This window comes from Octopus sinensis, linkage group LG9 (assembly GCF_006345805.1).
Source record: "Octopus sinensis linkage group LG9, ASM634580v1, whole genome shotgun sequence".
NCBI classification, from domain to species: domain Eukaryota; kingdom Metazoa; phylum Mollusca; class Cephalopoda; order Octopoda; family Octopodidae; genus Octopus; species Octopus sinensis.
The window spans coordinates 14,522,361-14,542,305 of record NC_043005.1 but is presented as its reverse complement, the minus strand read 5'-3'; the positions used below and the strand labels follow the sequence as shown (position 1 = coordinate 14,542,305).

At 38.8% G+C, this 19,945-nt stretch overlaps 1 protein-coding gene across 1 annotated transcript in view; it reads left to right on the top strand.

The window, feature by feature from the left end:
- Positions 1-18,408, top strand: part of LOC115215794 (5'-nucleotidase-like) — a 63,504-nt gene extending 45,096 nt beyond the window's left edge. The window contains exons 9-10 of the mRNA XM_029785094.2: positions 14,647-14,850; positions 17,646-18,408. Coding sequence (XP_029640954.1) covers positions 14,647-14,850; positions 17,646-17,851 — 410 coding nt within the window. The 3' untranslated portion in view covers positions 17,852-18,408. The remainder of the gene's footprint in view (positions 1-14,646; positions 14,851-17,645) is intronic.
- The last annotated feature ends 1,537 nt before the right edge of the window (positions 18,409-19,945 follow it).

Below are 19,945 nucleotides of genomic sequence, written 5' to 3'. Positions count from 1 at the left end.
ATATGCACTACGTCAACTCGTGTGCGTTTCGAACTTTAAACGTCCCGCTCCGTTTAAAGAGAAAACTATCGTAATCAATAAAAAAAGCAACCATATGAAAGCATTATTACTGTCAAAAACAGTAATAATGAGGTGGTTAGCAAGACTTCAACCTTAATAGGTAAAATATTAAATTAAGCCGGCGAGCTGGCAGAAACGTTAGCACGCCGGGCGAAATGCTTATCCGTATTTCGTCTGCCGCTACGTTCTGAGTTCAAATTCCGCCGAGGTCGACTTTGCCTTTCATCCTTTCGGGACCGATAAATTAAGTACCAGTTACGCACTGGGGTCGATGTAATCGACTTAATCCGTTTGTCTGTCCTTGTTTGTCCTATCTGTGTTTAGCCCCTTGTGGGTAGTAAAGAAATAGGTGTAATATTAAATATTTGAATAAAAGAAGGGTAAAATACCGCTTTCATCTTGTTTTAAATAAAACAATGGCATTTCTCCTTGGTATGAAAATGAGGCGAGCGAGATAAATGAAGTCTATTCTAAAGTCAGCGTGGCTAATACAAAATTAGTTTCACGCTTACTGTACTGACTAAATTAATCGATTTAAAAAAAGATTAATTTAAATAAGTACATACTACGATCTTCAGTTATATACTCCATATTTTATAAAAAAATATGCATAGGCGCAGGAGTGGCTGTGTGGTAAGTAGCTTGCTTACTAACCACATGGTTCCGGGTTCAGTCCCACTGCGTGGCATCTTGGGCAAGTGTCTTCTGCTATAGCCCCGGGCCGACCAATGCCTTGTGAGTGGATTTGGTAGACGGAAACTGAAAGAAGCCTGTCGTATATATGTATATATATGTATATATGTATGTATGTGTGTGTGTGTTTGTGTGTCTGTGTTTATGCTGGTGTGTTTATGTCCGCGTCACTTAGCGGTTCGGCAAAAGAGGCCGATAGAATAAGTACTGGGCTTACAAAGAATAAGTCCCGGGGTCGATTTGATCGACTAAAGGCTGTGCTCCAGCATGGCCGCTGTCATATGACTGAAACAAGTAAAAGAGTAAAGAGTAAAAGAGTATAACTTTTATCCACATCAATTCGTAATTCAAGGTGTACAATATTTTAATGATGAGGATAAACGAAGGTAAATATTTCTTAAAGTTATGCATATTTTTTCATAAAATATGGAGTATATAATTGAAGATCGTAGTATGTACTTATTTAAATTAGATTAATTTTTAAAAATTGAATTATTTAGTTTATACATTAAACGTGAAACTAGTTTTGTATTAACCACGCTGACATTAGGATAAAGTTCATTTATCTCGCTTGCCTTACCTCATTTTCGTACCATGGAGAAATGCCCTTGTTTTATTTAAAAATAACGGTCATTCAGCACGCATGGAGTTTGTTTTTTTAACTGCTCTTCTCGCTCTCTCTAATGTTACATATATATATATATATATATATATATATATATATATATATATATATATATATATAATGTTATATATATATATATATATAAAACAGTGTATATATATATGTATATATATATATTTATATATATATATATATATATATATATATATATCGTTTTCTCTTTTCTCTTTTTCTTGTTTCAGTCATTTGACTGCGGCCATGCTGGAGCACCGCCTTTTTTTAGTCGAGCAAATCGACCCGGGACTTATTCTTTGTAAGCCCAGTACTTATTCTATCGGTCTCTTTTGCCGAACCGCTAAGTGACGGGGACGTAAACACACCAGCATCGGTTGTCAAGCAATGCCTGGGGGACAAACACAGACACACAAACATACACATATATATATATATATATATATATATATATATATATATAATATATATATATATACATATATACGACAGGCTTCTTTCAGTTTCCGTCTACCAAATCCACTCACAAGGCATTGGTCGACCCGGGGCTATAGCAGAAGACACTTGCCCAAGATGCCACGCAGTAGGACTGAACCCGGAACCATGTGGTTGGTTAGCAAGCTACTTACCACACAGCCACTCCTGCGCCTATAAAATATATATTTTTTTTTTTTTCCTCCGTCTTCCTTTCCTTGGATCTTTCCTTTTTCTATATTTCTGACGAAGAGCTCCGCTCGAAACGTTAGATCCTCCTTCTTTCTTTCCTTTCTTGAGCGTCCAATAACACTATACTTGTTCCGCACCCTCGCGTTGTTGTGTTTTCGCTTTGTGTTTTCATGTTTGGATTAACTTTATATATATATATATTATATATATATATATATAATATATATATATAATATATATATATATATATATATATATATAATTGGTGAATTGAAGAAATGGAGCTGAACGCAGATTGAACAGAAATCGTTTTATTTCATTCTACACGTGTTTCGAAAGGCACAATTTCCCAAATCCGATTGAATAATGGGACCATACTGTGTCTTTCTCTTCAGGAAGAAAATAGGAAATCCGTTGGAAAAAACAAAAACAGAACAGAGGCGGAGCAAAAACAAATCGAACTAGGCTCCTAAGAGCCCATGGCGAAACCCGAGAGTTTGTGTGTGTGTGTGTATGTATGTGTGTGTGTGTGTGTGTGTGTGCGCGCGCGCGCGCGTGTGTTTGTGTTTGTCCCCCACCTCTGCTTGGCAACTGGTGTTTGTTTATATTTCCGCTGGTTATTGTGTATAGTACATGCTGTCCAATTTGAGTGGTCCTTATGAGTGGCAGCTGTGTAAAGTGTGAGCGTTAAGAGGTTTTGATAGTGCAGTATCCGTTATCTTTTATAGAGGAACGTGTGTTACGTTATTGTATGTCGATCATGTAGATATATTTTGAGTTCAGTTTCAGCCGCGGTCTACTTTGTCCTCTATCTTTCCAGGGTCGATAAAATAAAGTCTTAACTGGTCGATAAAAGAAAGTACTTATCTGGTGTCAGTGTAATCGATTAGCTCTCGTCCTTCAAAATTACTGCCTTAGTGACTAAGTTATGAAGTGGATCGGGTGAATGGTAAGATGAATGAATGGTACGATGTATAAATGGTAAAAGCATCAGACAAAGTGACTTGTGGGGTTTGTTCCAGTTCTTTATGTTCCAAGTTCGAATACCGTCAGGATCAACTTTGTTTTTCATCTCTTCAGTTTGGCTGCTAATTTTCGAAAATTGAAAGTTTATTGAAAATTTAAAAGTTTGGCGTATTAATATAGTTTTCCAATCTGAATCTTGGGAGATATTTCTCTTTTTCCAGAATTTTTTTTTTAAGTTATAGAAGTTTGAAATTTGATCATTTTCACCTAGTCAGAAAACAGAATCTGCAAGCTGTCAATTTGTGCGTGACGTGTTTAAATTTCAAGCTAAATAAATCAAATTCTGCTTTACACACGAAATATAATGCCTCATAACTTTTTTTTATCTTTTGGAATTTTCTGGAAATTCATACGATTATGCAAAAACAACAACAAAAAAATTCGGTGGCGGGCGTGATTTAAGGCCTATTTGGCTGTTATTTTTAGCACATCCCTCAATCAGAAAACAAGCAGCAAACAGGCAGAAGCAGCAAAACACAGCGTAGAATATATTTGTCAACACGTGCTATCTCGCAAACAAAAGAGCTCTCATGTTTGGCTTGTAACTATGGAAACAGGCATGAATGTGTCTGTGGTTTACGATTGTCTAAAATTAATCCAAAATTTTCAAACTTTAAAAGATAATAACTCTTTTATCTATTGATTTATTGCGAAAATGAATTTCAAAGCAGTGAGTAGCATATAAAACCATATCATTACACCGAATATGAAATCAATTCGAGCAGGAATTGAAAAGATTGAAAATTGGCTGCCAAACTGAAAAGATCCGAGGTCAAGTTTTCAGATCGATTAAATCGATTGCACCCCCACCTTCTCATCAATTTCTGACCTTGTACCTAATTTAAAAACCATTTTCATAATTATTATGTTGACGACGACAATAATCAATGCTCATGATTTCATCATTTCAGAGAGATACTACTTGTAAGACCATTCGGGCAACACATCTCGGTTGAGCCCACTCTCTCCAAGGATTCGAACTCAACACATCAGTTTTACACTATCACCGTTGTTTACAGTGGTGAGCTACTCTTGTTGTCGTTGATGTTGTCGTTGTTGTAGTCGTTGATGTTGTCGTTATCCTTGTTGCTGTTTAATGTTGCTTATAGTAGCATGCAGTGGATCTTACTGTTGCTGTTCGACGTTGAAAGGCTTCAGTGTATACATTTTTGTGTGTTGCGGCTAAAAGAGGTTTTGTAATAGAAGAAAGAAGTCATATTTAACTGACCAGGGTCCGGTTACGCTGACATTCAACCTTTTTTAAAATTTGGGGTAATTAGTCTGACAGAAACTGTGTGGAAACCCGCCAGGGAGGCCGTTTCTGTTCTAGTTTAATTCTTTCTATAGCGTGAAGTATATTTGTCACTTAAATGTGGCTAACCACTAAGGGTGGATGCTACTGTAGCTTGTAGCCCCAGGAGAACATCTTCTCTAGCTGGCTATTGATACACTATCTGTGCCCTGTCAATAGTGTGTCAATAGCCAGCTGGAGAAGATGTTCTCCTGGGGGCTACAAGCTACAGTTGCATCCACCCTTAGTGGTTCGCCACATTTAAGTGGCAAATATACTTCACGTTGTCGTACAGCTACTGTTTATACCACGTTCAGAGATTTATTATTGATCTTTCGATAGCAACCTGGCTGAAACCGCCTTTGGGTCTGTAGTACAAATGTCTTGTTTTCAAGAGTTTTGAATTAAAATCTTCCACCAAACTTTAGTCACAATTTATGTTCCTAACATCAGCTTAATGATAAAGAAGTTATTTTACTAAATTCTTTGTTAGACTGCTGTGTTGCTGTTACTATTGACGTTGTTGTTGTTTAACCACAGGTCACTGTTGATCAACAGCATCCCAAATGCAACCATCCCATCCTTTTTGCAGCTACAGTGGGTGCAAATATACATTAACCATTGTGAGAGGACATTTTTCTACTAGCTCCAGTAAACTGTGCGACCACACACCTAGACTCCATATGTTTGGGGTGGGGGTCATTCGATGGTCAGTCGCTCCCGTCAGTATCCCATCAACCTGTTAAGTTGTTTTGCATAACATGTTGACGACGGGCACGTCGTAATTAGATTCTATAGTAGTAGTAGTTGTAGTTGTAGTAGTAGTAGTAGTAGTAGTAGAGTTGCTCCTGTTGCTATTGTTGTGATACAGTCAGTACCATGTCCTTTCTCTTAAGAGACTTAACGTCAATATAAATGAATGAAAAGCGTCTGAGGGATATAATGGAATTCAGCGCCAGTCAACTGAATAAAGAATGTCTGTGGAATGCAAGGAAACAAAGCCGTTGACGCTTTGAGCAAGAAATGGTATCCGGTAAATCTCGGGTACCGTGTCAAGGTAACACTATGCTCTAATAAATGTGTGTGTGTGCATGCATATATATGTATATGTGGAGGCGCAATGGCCCAGTGGTTAGGGCAGCGGACTCGCGGTCGTAGGATCGCGGTTTCGATTCCCAGACCGGGCGTTGTGAGTGTTTATTGAGCGAAAACACCTAAAGCTCCGCGAGGCTCCGGCAGGGATGGTGGTGATCCCTGCTGTACTCTTTCACCACAACTTTCTCTCACTCTTACTTCCTGTTTCTGTTGTACCTGTATTTCAAAGGGCCGGCCTTGTCACTCTCTGTGTCACGCTGAATATCCCCGAGAACTACGTTAAGGGTACACGTGTCTGTGGAGTGCTCAGCCACTTACACGTTAATTTCACGAGCAGGCTGTTCCGTTGATCGGATCAACCGGAACCCTCGTCGTCGTAACCGACGGAGTGCTTCCAAAATATATGTATATGCATATATATGTATGAATATATTTATATTCTTATATATACATATACACATTCATGTGTGTGTAGGAAAATACTGAGAAAAGTTGAAAATGCGTCAAATTTTTACACACACACGCACATATATATCTTTTATGTAGTTAAAACAAATTTAACTTTTTAACATAAGGGGAAAATAGTTTTATTCTGTGTATTTACTTGTTCGAAAATAAAAATGTAGAAATGTGTTTTCGCAGAATAAATATTTTCGTATAATAGTTTAATTGAATATATATTGGCGTGCGTAATAATATGGTGAGTTTGACATATATATATATATATATATATATATATATATATATATAACGGGAAGCTTTATGAAAATGGACAAAAGACGAAGGCAGGTGGGAAACAAACAAACAATTGTATTAGTATGGCGCTCAGGAAATATAAATAAAACAAGTCTTTAACGTTTCGAGCCTACGCTCTTCAACAGAAAGATACACAGAGAGAAAAAAAACACAGAAGGAAGGAGAGAAAAAAAATGCGTGCATATATATATAACACATATGAAAAGGAGAGAAGGAAAAAAGGATATGCTGCTTCAAGTCTTTTGTATAGAAAAAGGTTTCAGTGTATACATTTTTGTGTGTTGCGGCTAAAAGAGGTTTTGTAATAGAAGAAAGAATGTATATTTAACTAACCAGGATCCGGTTTAGGCTGACACACAATTTTTTTTAAATTTGGGGTAATTAGTCTGACAGAAACTGTGTGGAAGCCCGCCAGGGAGGTCGTTCCTGTTCTAGTTTAATTCTTTCGATAGTAACCTGGCTGAAACCGCCTCTGGCTCTGTAGTAGAAATGTCTTGTTTTCACGTCTTTCGAATTAAAATCTTCCACCAAACCTAAGTTACAATTTATGTTCCTAACACCAGCTGAATGATAAATAAGTTATTTTACTAAATTCTTTGTTATATTTAAAATTAATTCAAAGGAACACAGAGCATCTCAAAATAAATACGGTAACAAAAGAGTTAATCCATTTCGTAGCCATTAAGTGCCTTTAGTAGACTCTTTTATGTTGCAAGCATTCAGGTCTGGTATTCAATGTGAAGATAAGTCTCTCTTCCTCCACCAATCTCAGATGCTTTTTAAAATGTTATGGGCGCTGCTCTTCCTTCCTTGAATAAGCTATAAAAAGATACCCTAAAGATTATGGGATTCACTTCGCCATGAAAATGATTGTATTAGTCTTTAATGATCCTTTCTTGAAAAACATTGGTAGTGGAGAAGCGAAAACTGAGTAGACCTGAAACTAATACATACCAGCTGATGTTGGTTAATTCTAATTCAGTTCTGGTTGTTCAGGCCTACGATCAAAGGTATTCCAGACATGATCATTCCGTCTTTTCACTTGAAACATTTTGGACTGCATTATCCTACAGTGTCCTTTCTTTTTTAAGACAGTAATTTGAAGGATATTTGGTCCTGTTTCTAGCAAGTGAGTCGACCACATAGAGATTCAATCAAGTTCTACGATTGATTCACTCATTTATACTCCTTCCTAGAAATTTGTGAAATCATGTTTTTCTTTCGATGTGACCAGTAAAAGAATGGCGGACTTGTGGGTCGTTAAAGCGGAAATCGTTTAAAACTACGAAGTGAGAACGATGGATGATCTCAGGCTCGCATTCACAAACCGATACCATAATTGCGTATAGGGCTGCGCATGAGAACTGAATTTTTTTCTTTATACAAGCAATTTCTGACCATCAATAAAACAGAAACAAGATAACAACAACAACAAAAACAATAATCATATCTTTGCTGGAATATAATATAACATTCAAAGATATGTGAGAATAGGATATCATAGAACGTTTTATAAATGTTGATAATTAAAACTTGTTCTTAGATTATCTTATAAAGACTGAATATTGTATTTCCTTATCAAGCAGCACTTATTATTCCCCTCCCATCACACAGGATATATCTTATTGCTTTGTCAGAGGAGAAATTTTGCCACTCAGGACATTTCGAGTGTCTCCGTGACTGGTGAGAGAGAGAGGGGAGGAGTTGATGAGGAGGGAGGAGTTGATGAGGAGGGAGGAGATAATTAGAGTGAGGGAGTCAGTGGAAGGGAGGGTTGATAAGAGGGGGGAGTTGGTGAGAGGAAGGGAGACAGTTTACCTCAAACTGAAGTGTTAATACTTGCAATAAAATGGCTTCCGCTAGAATCACTCAACGTTCAGGTTGTTATATTGAACAAGGTGATGGGTTAAGCTGTTCTGATAGGTTTCCACATAGCATCTGTCTACCAAATTTCACTCACAAATATTTGGTTAACACGAAGCCCCGGTACAAGACAATTGTCCAAGGTACCACATTGTGAAACCGAACTCTAAGTCACAGAGTTACGAGGTGTACTTCTTAAGCAAAACAGCCATGCCTTTATCTAGTGAATCTTGAGCAAAAGTGTTCTCATTCTGCAAAAATGTATAAATGGTTCACTTGGATGGCTTATCATTATTCAACAGCAACAACAAGTAACATCGCCAACAACAACATCATCGTCATCAGCATCACCAATAACAGCATCATCAACAACAATCACAACAACAACTCGTTGGCTGGTTTATTTTCTTCCCTTGTTGTTGTGGAAATTTGGTATTAAGAGAAACTATTGTAATTGTTTACAGTTTTCTTTTTAATATTCATTTCGAAATATCTGTATTTCGTTCTCATTTGCAGAATCATTTGCGCATCAGACAAAATATCTGCGGTCCTTAGTTACGGCCCTCTATGTCTTCAAATTGTTGCGCCAAAGTCAACTTTTTTTTCCGACAGCATCCTCTTTCATCAATAAAAATGTGACTTTGGGCCAATTTTAGGAATCAACATTCGTTTCTACATCTGTTAACATTTGGCTCTGCCTGTGGCTAAGACCAGGTGAGAACAGGTGACCTATCAGCATAACGATATCACCGCCTTGTTGTTGTCATTGTTGCGGTTGCTACCATTGTTACAACTGTAGCTGCTCTTCTTCTTCTTCTTCTTCTTCTTCTTCTTCTTCTTCTTCTTCTTCTTCTTCTTCTTCTTCTCTTCTTCTTCTTCTTCTTCTTCTTCTTCTTCTTCTCTTCTTCTTCTTCTTCTTCTTCTTCTTCTTCTTCCAATCAGGACTCACGCCATTAGCCACAAAGAATAATCTCTAATTCGAGCCTACTCTAAGCTACTAAGAATGTATGCAGCAACTTGAAGATCTACCCACCACACGCGATAGACTAGCGGTTGCACGGGCGCGAAAGCTTCGTTGTTATCCTCATTCCGTAAACGGTGACTTTTAACGGGTGGAGAGCTTAACCATCCTGGGGTACAGAGGATTCGCAATCTAGAATAGGGTCTGAAAGTTTACCACACCATAGTGGGTTACACCATGGTTCCGCTGCTTTGTGGCAGAAGTAGGAGGAAAGAGTGAGAAAAAGTTGTGGTGAAAGAGTACAGCGGGGTTCATCCACCCCACCGCCGGAGCCTCGTAGATCTTAGGTGTTTTTGCTCAATAAACACTCACAATGCCCGGTCTGGGAATCAAAACCGCGTTCTTACGACCGCGAGTCCACTGCCCTAACCACCGGGCCATTGCGCCTCCTTTGTTGCAGCTGTTGCTATAACCCCAGTCCATCTTTATCTGAGCCGATCTATGTCAAAGAAATATACTTTCCCTGGCTATCCTCATTTTTTCTCAAGTATCACATAGATAGAAGTACATTATCTTGTGAGACCATAATCTTTCAAGACTTTAGAAGTAAAATTTAAAGGACATTTGACTTATTAGTTCTAGTAGATCCAATGATCTAGTAGAAGCTCCTTCACAGTTTCAATCCCTGGTGAACCGCTTCACCTCACTTACATTCTTATAGGTTTCTGAGGAAAGGTTTGAATACCGAAACTTCTAGTTTTGCTTTTTCTTCCTAAAAATATAGAGTGGTCCTTTGCGTTGTCTCGCTGAGTTGTTAAGATGCATGCTTTGCAACCTTGTGATTTCGGATTCATTCTTATTACGTTACACCATAGGCAAGTGTCTTCTACTATAACTCCGGCCCGACAAATGTTTTGAATTTGGCTGATAGAAACTGTGTGAAAGAAAGCCCGTCACATATACATACATACATACATAATTATATACGTGTGTGCAGGTTTGTGTGTTTGTCATGCCTTAGCCTGGCAACCCGTGTTGGTTTGCTTACGTCCCCGTAACGTAGCGGTTAGGCAAAAGGGACCGATAGAATAAGTTGTTTGTTCCTTCTCGAGCGACGCCTGGTTTCCTTGGTGTATATACTCCCCACCTGGACGGGACGCCGGTCCGTCGCATGTGAGCTGCAAGATGCAGGAGGAAAGAGTGAGAGAAAGTTGTGGCGAAAGAGTCAGCAGAAATTCGCCATTACCTTCTGCCGGAGCCGCGTGGAGCTTAGGTGTTTCGCTCATAAATATACATATCACCTGGTCTGAGATTCGAACCTGCAATCCCTCGACTGCGAGTCCGCTGCTCTAACCACTAGGCCATGTACCTCCACGATAGAATAAGTAGCAGACTTTAAAAGATAAATCCTGGCGTCGATTTATTTGACTAAACCCTTCGTGGTGGTACCCCAGTATGAGCGCAATCCAATGACTGAAGCAAGAACAAGGTAAAAGATAACCCCTTCTCTATTTGTATTTTCTTCATCTGAGCTAAGTACGAGTAGTGTAATCGATCACCTTATAGCGAGTCGAAACAGCGACTGAGTTTCGAATCTCAGCTGAAGTTTTTTCCTTCTTTTCTTAAATCCTTTGTACCTTAGCAAAGACATGAACGCAACAATATCAAGGCATAGTTAAAGTATAGTTTGGCGAGTTTGTTTGGAGATGAAATATTTTTTGGTCAGGTTTTGTAGACGTACGCTTTTAACAATTGGGATAAAAGAGGGCAAGATTTTGCATAGAGATGGCTGTCTGTTTATAATATCAGGGTTTGTACATTTACACCGCCATTGAATTGTACCTAAGAGCAAAAAATGACCACTTCGACCATAAGTTATAAACAGGTATGCACAACGCTGGGATAAATTATCACTGAAAGTTGCAGCAACACAGCAAACATGTTATTTGTTTAGTTAGCCTACGCTATTAATTTATACTCCTTTCAGTGTAACGTGCAGTTTTAAGTTCAACGTTTCGTCCGAGTATGACTTACAGTGCTGAGTCGAACATCACTCGTAATACCGAGTTCAACAGCTCCTATGAGTATAACTTACAGTGTTGATGAGCCAACAAAGTAGACTGAATATGGTCACTCGACCTTCTCGAAATAGCAGACAAATCCCCGTCAAATCACATCTCACCATCTGAAATAGAGAAGAGTACTCTGGACAATGTATCCCTTTCCTGATGCAAAACTAATGGGATTGTCACAGCTGGATTATCTTTTGATCATAGGTCTTCTTGGTCGAGGCTGACTTGAGACTAAACACCAATACTAGGTCAGATGATTTCACCTGGGAGTTCTGTAATCTGGCAGTGAGCTCGATGGTTTATTGTGTCAGAGAAACATTTCACTGAAGACGTTGTTATCACTAATATCTGAATATCTTACACCACAAACATCACACGCTATCAACACACTTCACATCACTGACACTGTCATACGCAACACTACCACAAACCACCAACACTACAACAGACACCAAATAACACACCTGCACACTACCAACATACAATACACACCACAGGCACTACCATATGCACCACCAACACTACTACTCAACGCCAACATTAACAATTCACTTCCAACACTAGAATACAACACCAATATTACGATACATACAGCCAAGATTGCAGTACACGCCTCCAACATTACTGCATTATATAACAACATTATTACAACCACGCATTAAACCACGACGAATCTCAAGCAACATTCCAATACCGTTACTTTATCTTAACACCTGACTGTTGGGATATCTTGTTGCATGTTTGAATGACCTTCAACACTTGGAAATGGGGATTTTTTTTTTCACATTCCAATTTTTTAACCTTGCTCTTCTCATAAACAAAGCTAAAGAGATTCGTGCTTTATCGTGATACACGTCAAAATTCTTAATTCCAGCTTTAACCATTCGTGCACTTGATGTGTGTATATTTATGTGTCTTTGTGCATATGTGCACGTGTGTTGGTATATATGTGTGTTCGTGTGTAAATGTTGTGTGTGTGTGTTTCTCGCCTGCTCTGCAGCTACCAGGTAAAATAACCAATTGTTTTGTACCGTAACCTATGTTCATCGGCGTTATAGGAAACTACGAATAAGTCGAATAAGATATCCACGTAGTGGTGAATGTCTGTGTGCTCCTACGATGATGGTACCGCAAGGACTGTATGTAAAAGACGAAGCAACTATTACAAGCATTAATAACATGTCTAGAGAAAGAGGGTTAGAGAAAGAGAAGGAGATAGGGAGAGTGTATGTTTGTGTGTGTGTCTGAAGGGCAAAACCCATGAATATTTGTTGGATCTGGATATTTGTAGCGGAACTGAATACAGGAATCATGTAATTCCGAATATATTACCTAACAGGACAATTCCTATAGCAGGGGAGATCTTTAGATAACGAATTGTGGTGGCAAAGGATGTGAGAAGTAAGCGGAAGATGTGAGACACTTGGAGGAGATGTTTTGTAATGGTAATCAGTAAGCTGAGCCCTAAACATAGTACTTTATTCTAGTTAGGCAGGCCGGGTTGTTTGAAAGCCTGTACACAAAGATCGAACTTTTTACTTAAACGATGTGAATTAACTTTCAGAGGTTGTTCTTACGAGGGGCGTTCAATAAGTAATGCCCCTGACCCACTTCCCATAGCAGTAGAGCAACGACACTTGGCACAGTTATTAGTCTTTTTCCACATAGGAACCACCCAGAGTTACGCATTTCTCCCATCGTTTGATGCAGCTCTGGAGACCGTTTTTGTAGAAGACCCCAACTTGGTCCTCCAACCATGACGTGACTTCAGAAATCTGGGAAACGCTTTCCTTTCAAAAACAACTTCATGGCTGGGAAGAGGTGAAAATCAGAGGGTGCAAGGTCAGGAGAGTAGGGGGGATGGGGGAGGAGTTCATAGCCGCACGCCTGTGCTTCTGATCTGGCGACAAGCGAGTTGTGGACCGGAGCATTGTCCTGCAGGAGGAGGATGCCTTTGCTGATCTTGCCCCGCCTCTTGATTTTGATAGCTTCTCTTAATTTCCTCAAAAGTGAAGCATAATAGGCTCCTGTAATTGTGGTACCCTTTGCCAGGAAATCTGTCATCACTACTCCGTCCTGGTCCCAGAAGACTGTGAGCATGACCATGCCAGCGGAGGGCTGCACCCTTGCCTTCTTTGGAGAAGGTGAGTCACGGTGCTTCCACTGCACTGACTGGGCTTTGGTCTCTGGATCATAGCGATGGACCCAGGTTTCCTCCTGTGTAATCAGTCTTTTGAAAAATTTTGACTCATCTTCTTGGCACATCTCCAAATTCATCCTCGAGCACACGACGCGTTCTTACTTCTGGAAAGGCGTGAGCAACCTGGGAATCCATCTGGCAGACACCTTGCATATGCAAATGGTCATGAATGATAGTTTCCACAGACCCGGTACTAATCTTGACCTCATGAGCTATTTGGCGTCAATCTTCCAAAATGGCAGCCTCAACTTGACGGACAGATGCCTCATCAATGGCAGAAGGGGGGCGACCAGATCTGGGAGCTGTTTCCACAGAGTTCCGACCATGTTTGAATTCACGATGCCAGCGTTTTACAAGGTCATATGATGGGGCATCATCACCATAAGTTACTTTCATTTCATCAAAAGTCTCCCGTGGTGTGCGTCCTTTCAAATACAAAAACCGGATCACTGCTCGACACTCAACAGGCTCCATTTCACACTTGACTCAGTTCAAACACCTGTAAATCAGAAACCACAATTAGTTCTGTGCTGTAATTTGCCACTTAATCTATAGAGATATAAATAATTGAACATGCAAAATTTCAGCTAGATCAAACAACTGCAAGTGGGTCAGGGGCATTACTTATTGAACGTCCCTCGTAATTTCTTCTCTCACTTAACAATTGCCATGAGGTGTTTGCTTTGTTTCTCTAGCTTTTGTATCTAATGTCATCCCCAAAATGTCGGAAAACAGTCATTGATAGAACAGGTATCAATCAACCGCTTAAAATGTTAAAGAGTTACTTTAAGGAGATTTTTGGCTACTACTTCTTGCAGGACTACGCAGAGGTTTCGACACGGACCCTCTTGTAACTTGTCGTGTTCATAAGATGATAGAATGATGGTCAGAGTAATAGATACTTCATATGCCCCAACCATTGCTGCGCTGTATTTGGCTTGAAGACAGATAGCTGCTCGAGTACAACGTATCAAATTCAATATAGAAGCAGCAGCAGCAGCAGCAGCAGCAGTAGTAGTAGTAGCAGTAGTAGTAGCAGTAGTAGTAGTAGTAGTAGTAGTAGTAGTAGTAGTAGTAGTAGTGGTGGTGGTGGTGGTGGTGGTGGTGGTGGTGGTAGGAGTAGTAGTAGTAGTAGTAGTAGTAGTAGTATAGTAGTAGTAGTAGTAGTACACTGTAATTTTATTGAGCCGGCGGTTAAGTTGATTAAAAAACTGCAGTAAATAGCTACAAAGACACATTCATTTATATTTATTTAGCATATTCCTAACTTCTGTTGGGGGAAAATAATTCACTTCATTATTGTTTTTGCTCTTATTGTTTTTACAGGAATAAAAGTAATCTATGATTTATCCAAACCTAACGGTCAGCGTATTGTCAGCGTGAAAGTTAGATGTGCCAAATGCCTTGTTCCAACCTACGAGAATCTGCATCTGAAGAAAATATATAAAATCGGCCTCAGCGATTTCTTAATTAACGGAGGAGACGGCTATTCAATGATAAAGAACAACATTAAACATCGAATTATAACGGGTGAGTACGTGTTAACAGGTTTTGAATGCTTTACATCAATATAAAATGATTGAACAAAAGAGGGTGGTATTTAGTTACGGCCCATGCGCTCTGGGTTCAAATTCGAACGCAAAGGACGTTTCCGTGAATCGTACTGCCCGTAAGTTTCTTACTCCCAAACTAAAACCAATCCTTTCTGTCGCTTGTGAGAAGGTTCTCTACCGACCTTGCAGATTCTCCTCTCTCCCATTTCTCACGTGGATAAATTCCCTGTATTTGCTACTCTCTTGTCTTCCAACCCCTCACTGCACACACTAAATAAATATGATCCCAAACTATCATCAATAAGATATACATGTCTCATATGGAAGTAATCTGGTACCTTGAAATCAACAAGGACACTGGCCCGGACACTATATCTCCCATTACCAAAGATACGGCGTTTTGAAGAAGGAAGGACTGAAAATAATGGTTAAATACGAGACCCGGAGATGGTAAAACGATGTAAATAACGACAGAAGGAACGAGTAAATAGTACCTAAGCGGAATAAAACGAGACCAACTAATTCTGAGGAGTTGATACTGTAGTATTATAGATACAAAATAGGCTTATGATCGTAAGCTTAACCACACGGCAAGGTATCTGTACAGAGTTTGTGGAAGCACTCCGTCGGTTACGACGACGAGGGTTCCGGTTGATCCGAATCAACGGAACAGCCTGCTCGTGAAATTAACTTGTAAGTGGCTGAGCACTCCACAGACACGTGTACCCTTAACGTAGTTCTCGGGGATATTCAGCGTGACACAGAGTGTGACAAGGCCGGCCCTTTGAAATACAGGTACAACAGAAACAGGAAGTAAGAGTGAGAGAAAGTTGTGGTGAAAGAGTACAGCAGGGATCACCACCATCCCCTGCCGGAGCCTCGTGGAGCTTTAGGTGCTTTCGCTCAATAAACACTCACAACGCCCGGTCTGGGAATCGAAACCGCGATCCTACGACCGCGAGTCCGCTGCCCTAACCACTGGGCCATTGCGCCTCCACCTTACAGAGTTTATAGAATGTGTGTCAGAGACAGCTCCTTTAGTACACACTGCTATGGTGCGATCTAGCAGGAGGCACAGACCCAAAAGACAAGAGACTGAAGGAATCCACAAGGCCGCCAGTTTTAGTCATCCTAGACAGCATCCACAAAAAAGGTCACCCAGATTGGCATGTCATTACTTTAGCTTATGGCCCACAGGCGTGTTTTATACCAATACTACTGCAGCATCAACTCCACAGAATTGGTTGGTCTCGTTTCACTCTACTCAGGTACGTACTATCGACTCATTCGTTCCTTCCGTCGTCATACATAGTTTTACCATCCCCATGTCCCGTACTAACCAGTACTTCCAACCTTTCCTTCTCCAACACACCGTATCTCTGGGATTCCTTCTTTTCTTATGTTTCTTCTGCAACTGTCGACTCGTAACTATGCAAGTCAAACATTGACTTTGGTCGTCGATTTCACCGGTCTCGGAGGGATTCAGAATAGACAAATTAAAAGAGAAATCCGATAAGTATTTGAATCACAAGAATTGGGTTCGATTTATCCCACTGTGCCTTCTTCAACATTTAAAAATAATTTTGTGTTTATCTTATAATCAAAGATGTCACAAGGCCATATTCGTGTGTGTGTGTGTGTGTATGTGTGGCGGGTGTACAGATTGTAGCAACTGATTTATACTTATTTTATAGACCTTCAGTAACAGTAAAAGAAAAGCTGGTCATGGTTGGATTTGATATCTGGAACGTAAAGCTGGTGTATTTTTAACTGGAGCATTGTATGCGGCTCGTAATCAGTTTCGTCAATTTCAATCAAGAAAAGAAATAGTTTATTCTCAAACGCAGGATAATGCTAATGTGTGGAAGCACTCCGTCGGTTACGACGACGAGGGTTCCGGTTGATCCGAATCAACGGAACAGCCTGCTCGTGAAATTAACGTGTAAGTGGCTGAGCACTCCACAGATACGTGTACCCTTAACGTAGTTCTCGGGGATATTCAGCGTGACACAGAGTGACAAGGCCGGCCCTTTGAAATACAGGTACAACAGAAACAGGAAGAGTGAGAGAAAGTTGTGGTGAAAGAGTACAGCAGGGATCACCACCATCCCCTGCCGGAGCCTCGTGGAGATTTAGGTGTTTTCGCTCAATAAACACTCACAACGCCCGGTCTGGGAATCGAAACCGCGATCCTATGACCGCGAGTCCGCTGCCCTAACCACTGGTGCGCCTCCACTAATGCTAATATAATAACACGAACAGAATAAAGTATCCATATATTGCATAAAAATTTGTCAGCGGCCAGCCATGAGACCCTTTTATTATGCTCATAGCTGGCCGCTGACAAATTTTTTTATGCAATATATGGATAGTCTATCCTGTTCATGCAAATATATTAGCATTATCCTGCGTTTGAGAATAAATTATTTCCGTATCTCAACGCCTCTAAAGCAAACTTTGTTTGTTTATCTTCATCGTAATAAAAGACAGTTTCTGATTTCGGCAGTAGAATTACAAATTTGAGAATAAGTGGTGGATAAACAGTGTATTTGATCGTCCCACTGTAATTAGGAGGTACTTTATTTTCTTTTAATCCACGTAAGACTGAATAGCAAAGGAAGTTATCTAAACATGGCAGGTCATTTTGCCCGGCGCTTTACAGTTTCTGCCAATCCTCCAATCTCTGTTTATTTTGAATAAACATAAAATTCTTTTAATGGCATCAGTCTTCGTTGTCAAATATAATTGTATTTCATTCAATTTGTTCTTCAGGTATGGACCAGAGCGAAATACTAATTCGTTATTTGAAGCACTATTCACCGGTGTTCAACGGTATTGAAGGTCGTATAACTCTGAAAAATGAAACCACCATTGTTGATGACAGCGGAGCGACCACAAATCGAAGACTCAATATAAAAAATTGGATGATGATCATTATATCTGTTGCCTTAACAATGTTACATGAATCTCTAAATTAGTACTCAATAAGAGTTTTGTTATTGTTGTTGCTATTATTTGTTAATGTATGTCATTATAATTGACTGTTTATTACTTCAATATCGTTATTCTTAATAATTGTTATTGCTTCTGTTGTTGTTGTTGTTGTTGTGGTTGTTTTTGTTGTTATTGCTGTTTAATCCCCTGGTCAGCTCTGAATAAGTAAGCCCATATTCAAACGAATGCTAACCATTATTATTACGTCTAATTTTCTATAATGGTGAACATCAAACTATATTACCCAGTATGAACCATTTTAAGACAGAACAAGACGATACAACCCCTAGGTCAGTGTTTCTCAACCTATTTTCCCTCCGTCCCCACTATAACTTTCCAGAAAAATGTCTGCCCCACCGGTGGATGGAAAACAAATTTATTTTCAATATTTCATAATTATATACTTTCCTTCAAGAAATATCCACACTAGAACATTAGAATAGCTCTATACTGTAGCAAACAGACATCACACAATATGCTTCACTGGAGGGATTGGTTTGGCTAGGCTGAGTATAGGTGTTGTACGTTTGCTATGAAAAAAGATTTTCACAATTCCATGCTCCCCCACCATCACCAATAAAGGAAAACATTTAGATCCTACGCTCTACCTCAATTTTCCCAGGACCTACAAGTAGGGTGTATGCCACACGTTGGGAATCATTGCTCTAGGTGGTCATTCAATTTACTATAAATAACAGTAAAACTGCTACACCCTAACGTCTTTGAATAGATTAATATAGTTCGGCGCTCACCACTCCTGAAAAGTAGACGTTGTAATCACTAAGAATATTGTTGTTGTTGGTGTTATTCTGTCACATGTTTTCTTCCTTTTTGCATACATTTTCCGCACAACTTTTATTTCCAGTTATATATTTTATGTGCAAAACGTGCATATGCGCGCGTGCATGTATGTGTGTGGGCGCGTGTGCATACATATAACATTTATGTTTTTATATATATATATATATATATATATATATATATATAGTATATATATATATATATATATGTATATATATATATATAGATATATATAAAATACAAAAGGGAAAAAGAACGCAAAACATCCGGACAGCTAGGTGATACAAAAATGGGACATCAAATCATCCAGATAGACGATACAAAGAAAACAAGGACGGGTCATTCGAAGATTTCTTTCCTCAGTCAAGCGCCAGATTAACTTCGCAATTTCGGCTGATTATACTTGAGATTGCTCCAATCTGGCCAGCCGCAAGGAAAAACTAAGCTAAGAGCATTAGATTCCTTGGAAAAAAGCAGCGAATGTATACAAAAACAAGGACGGAAAAAACGGAAAATGTTACACAAATACAATAAAATTAATAATAACAGGACATATACAACAGGTGTCTTTCGACTAAGGACGAATTAAATAAGCTGGCGTGTGTGGATATATATATATATATATATATATATATATATATAATATATATATATATATATATATAGTATATATATATAGAGAGAAAGAGAAAGACAATAGAGGGAGAGTGAGAGAGAGGTGTATGTATAAACACATGTGAGTACATAGGTGCAAAGCACGGGGGAGAAAAATACTCAAATACTAACTAAGATAGGGTAAAACAGTATTTTATTGAAGATGAAAGGACTTCGAAACGGTTACTTAGAGTTTCATGTAACCGATCATCAGACACACACATACACATGTATGTATAACGCACACCTATATATGCATATGTGCATCGGTGTGTGTATATATATATACACACATATATTATAATATACATAATATATATATATATATATATAATATATATATATATTAGAAAAAAACCATCTTTTATCAATTCAATAATGAAAAAATTAAATTATACCATTTAGAAAAATTACATATTATAGAAAGATTAAATATAAGATAAAACATATACCAATGATTAAGTAATGTGCAAAATAATAAATAAAACGTATATATTTTGTAGAATAACTATAGGTAAAAAATAAAAAATAAAAAATATAGAATTGTTTCAGAAAATACACTCTATAATATTAATAAAGCCTCTAAATAAATAATCATGAAATATAATTTAAATAATAAAACT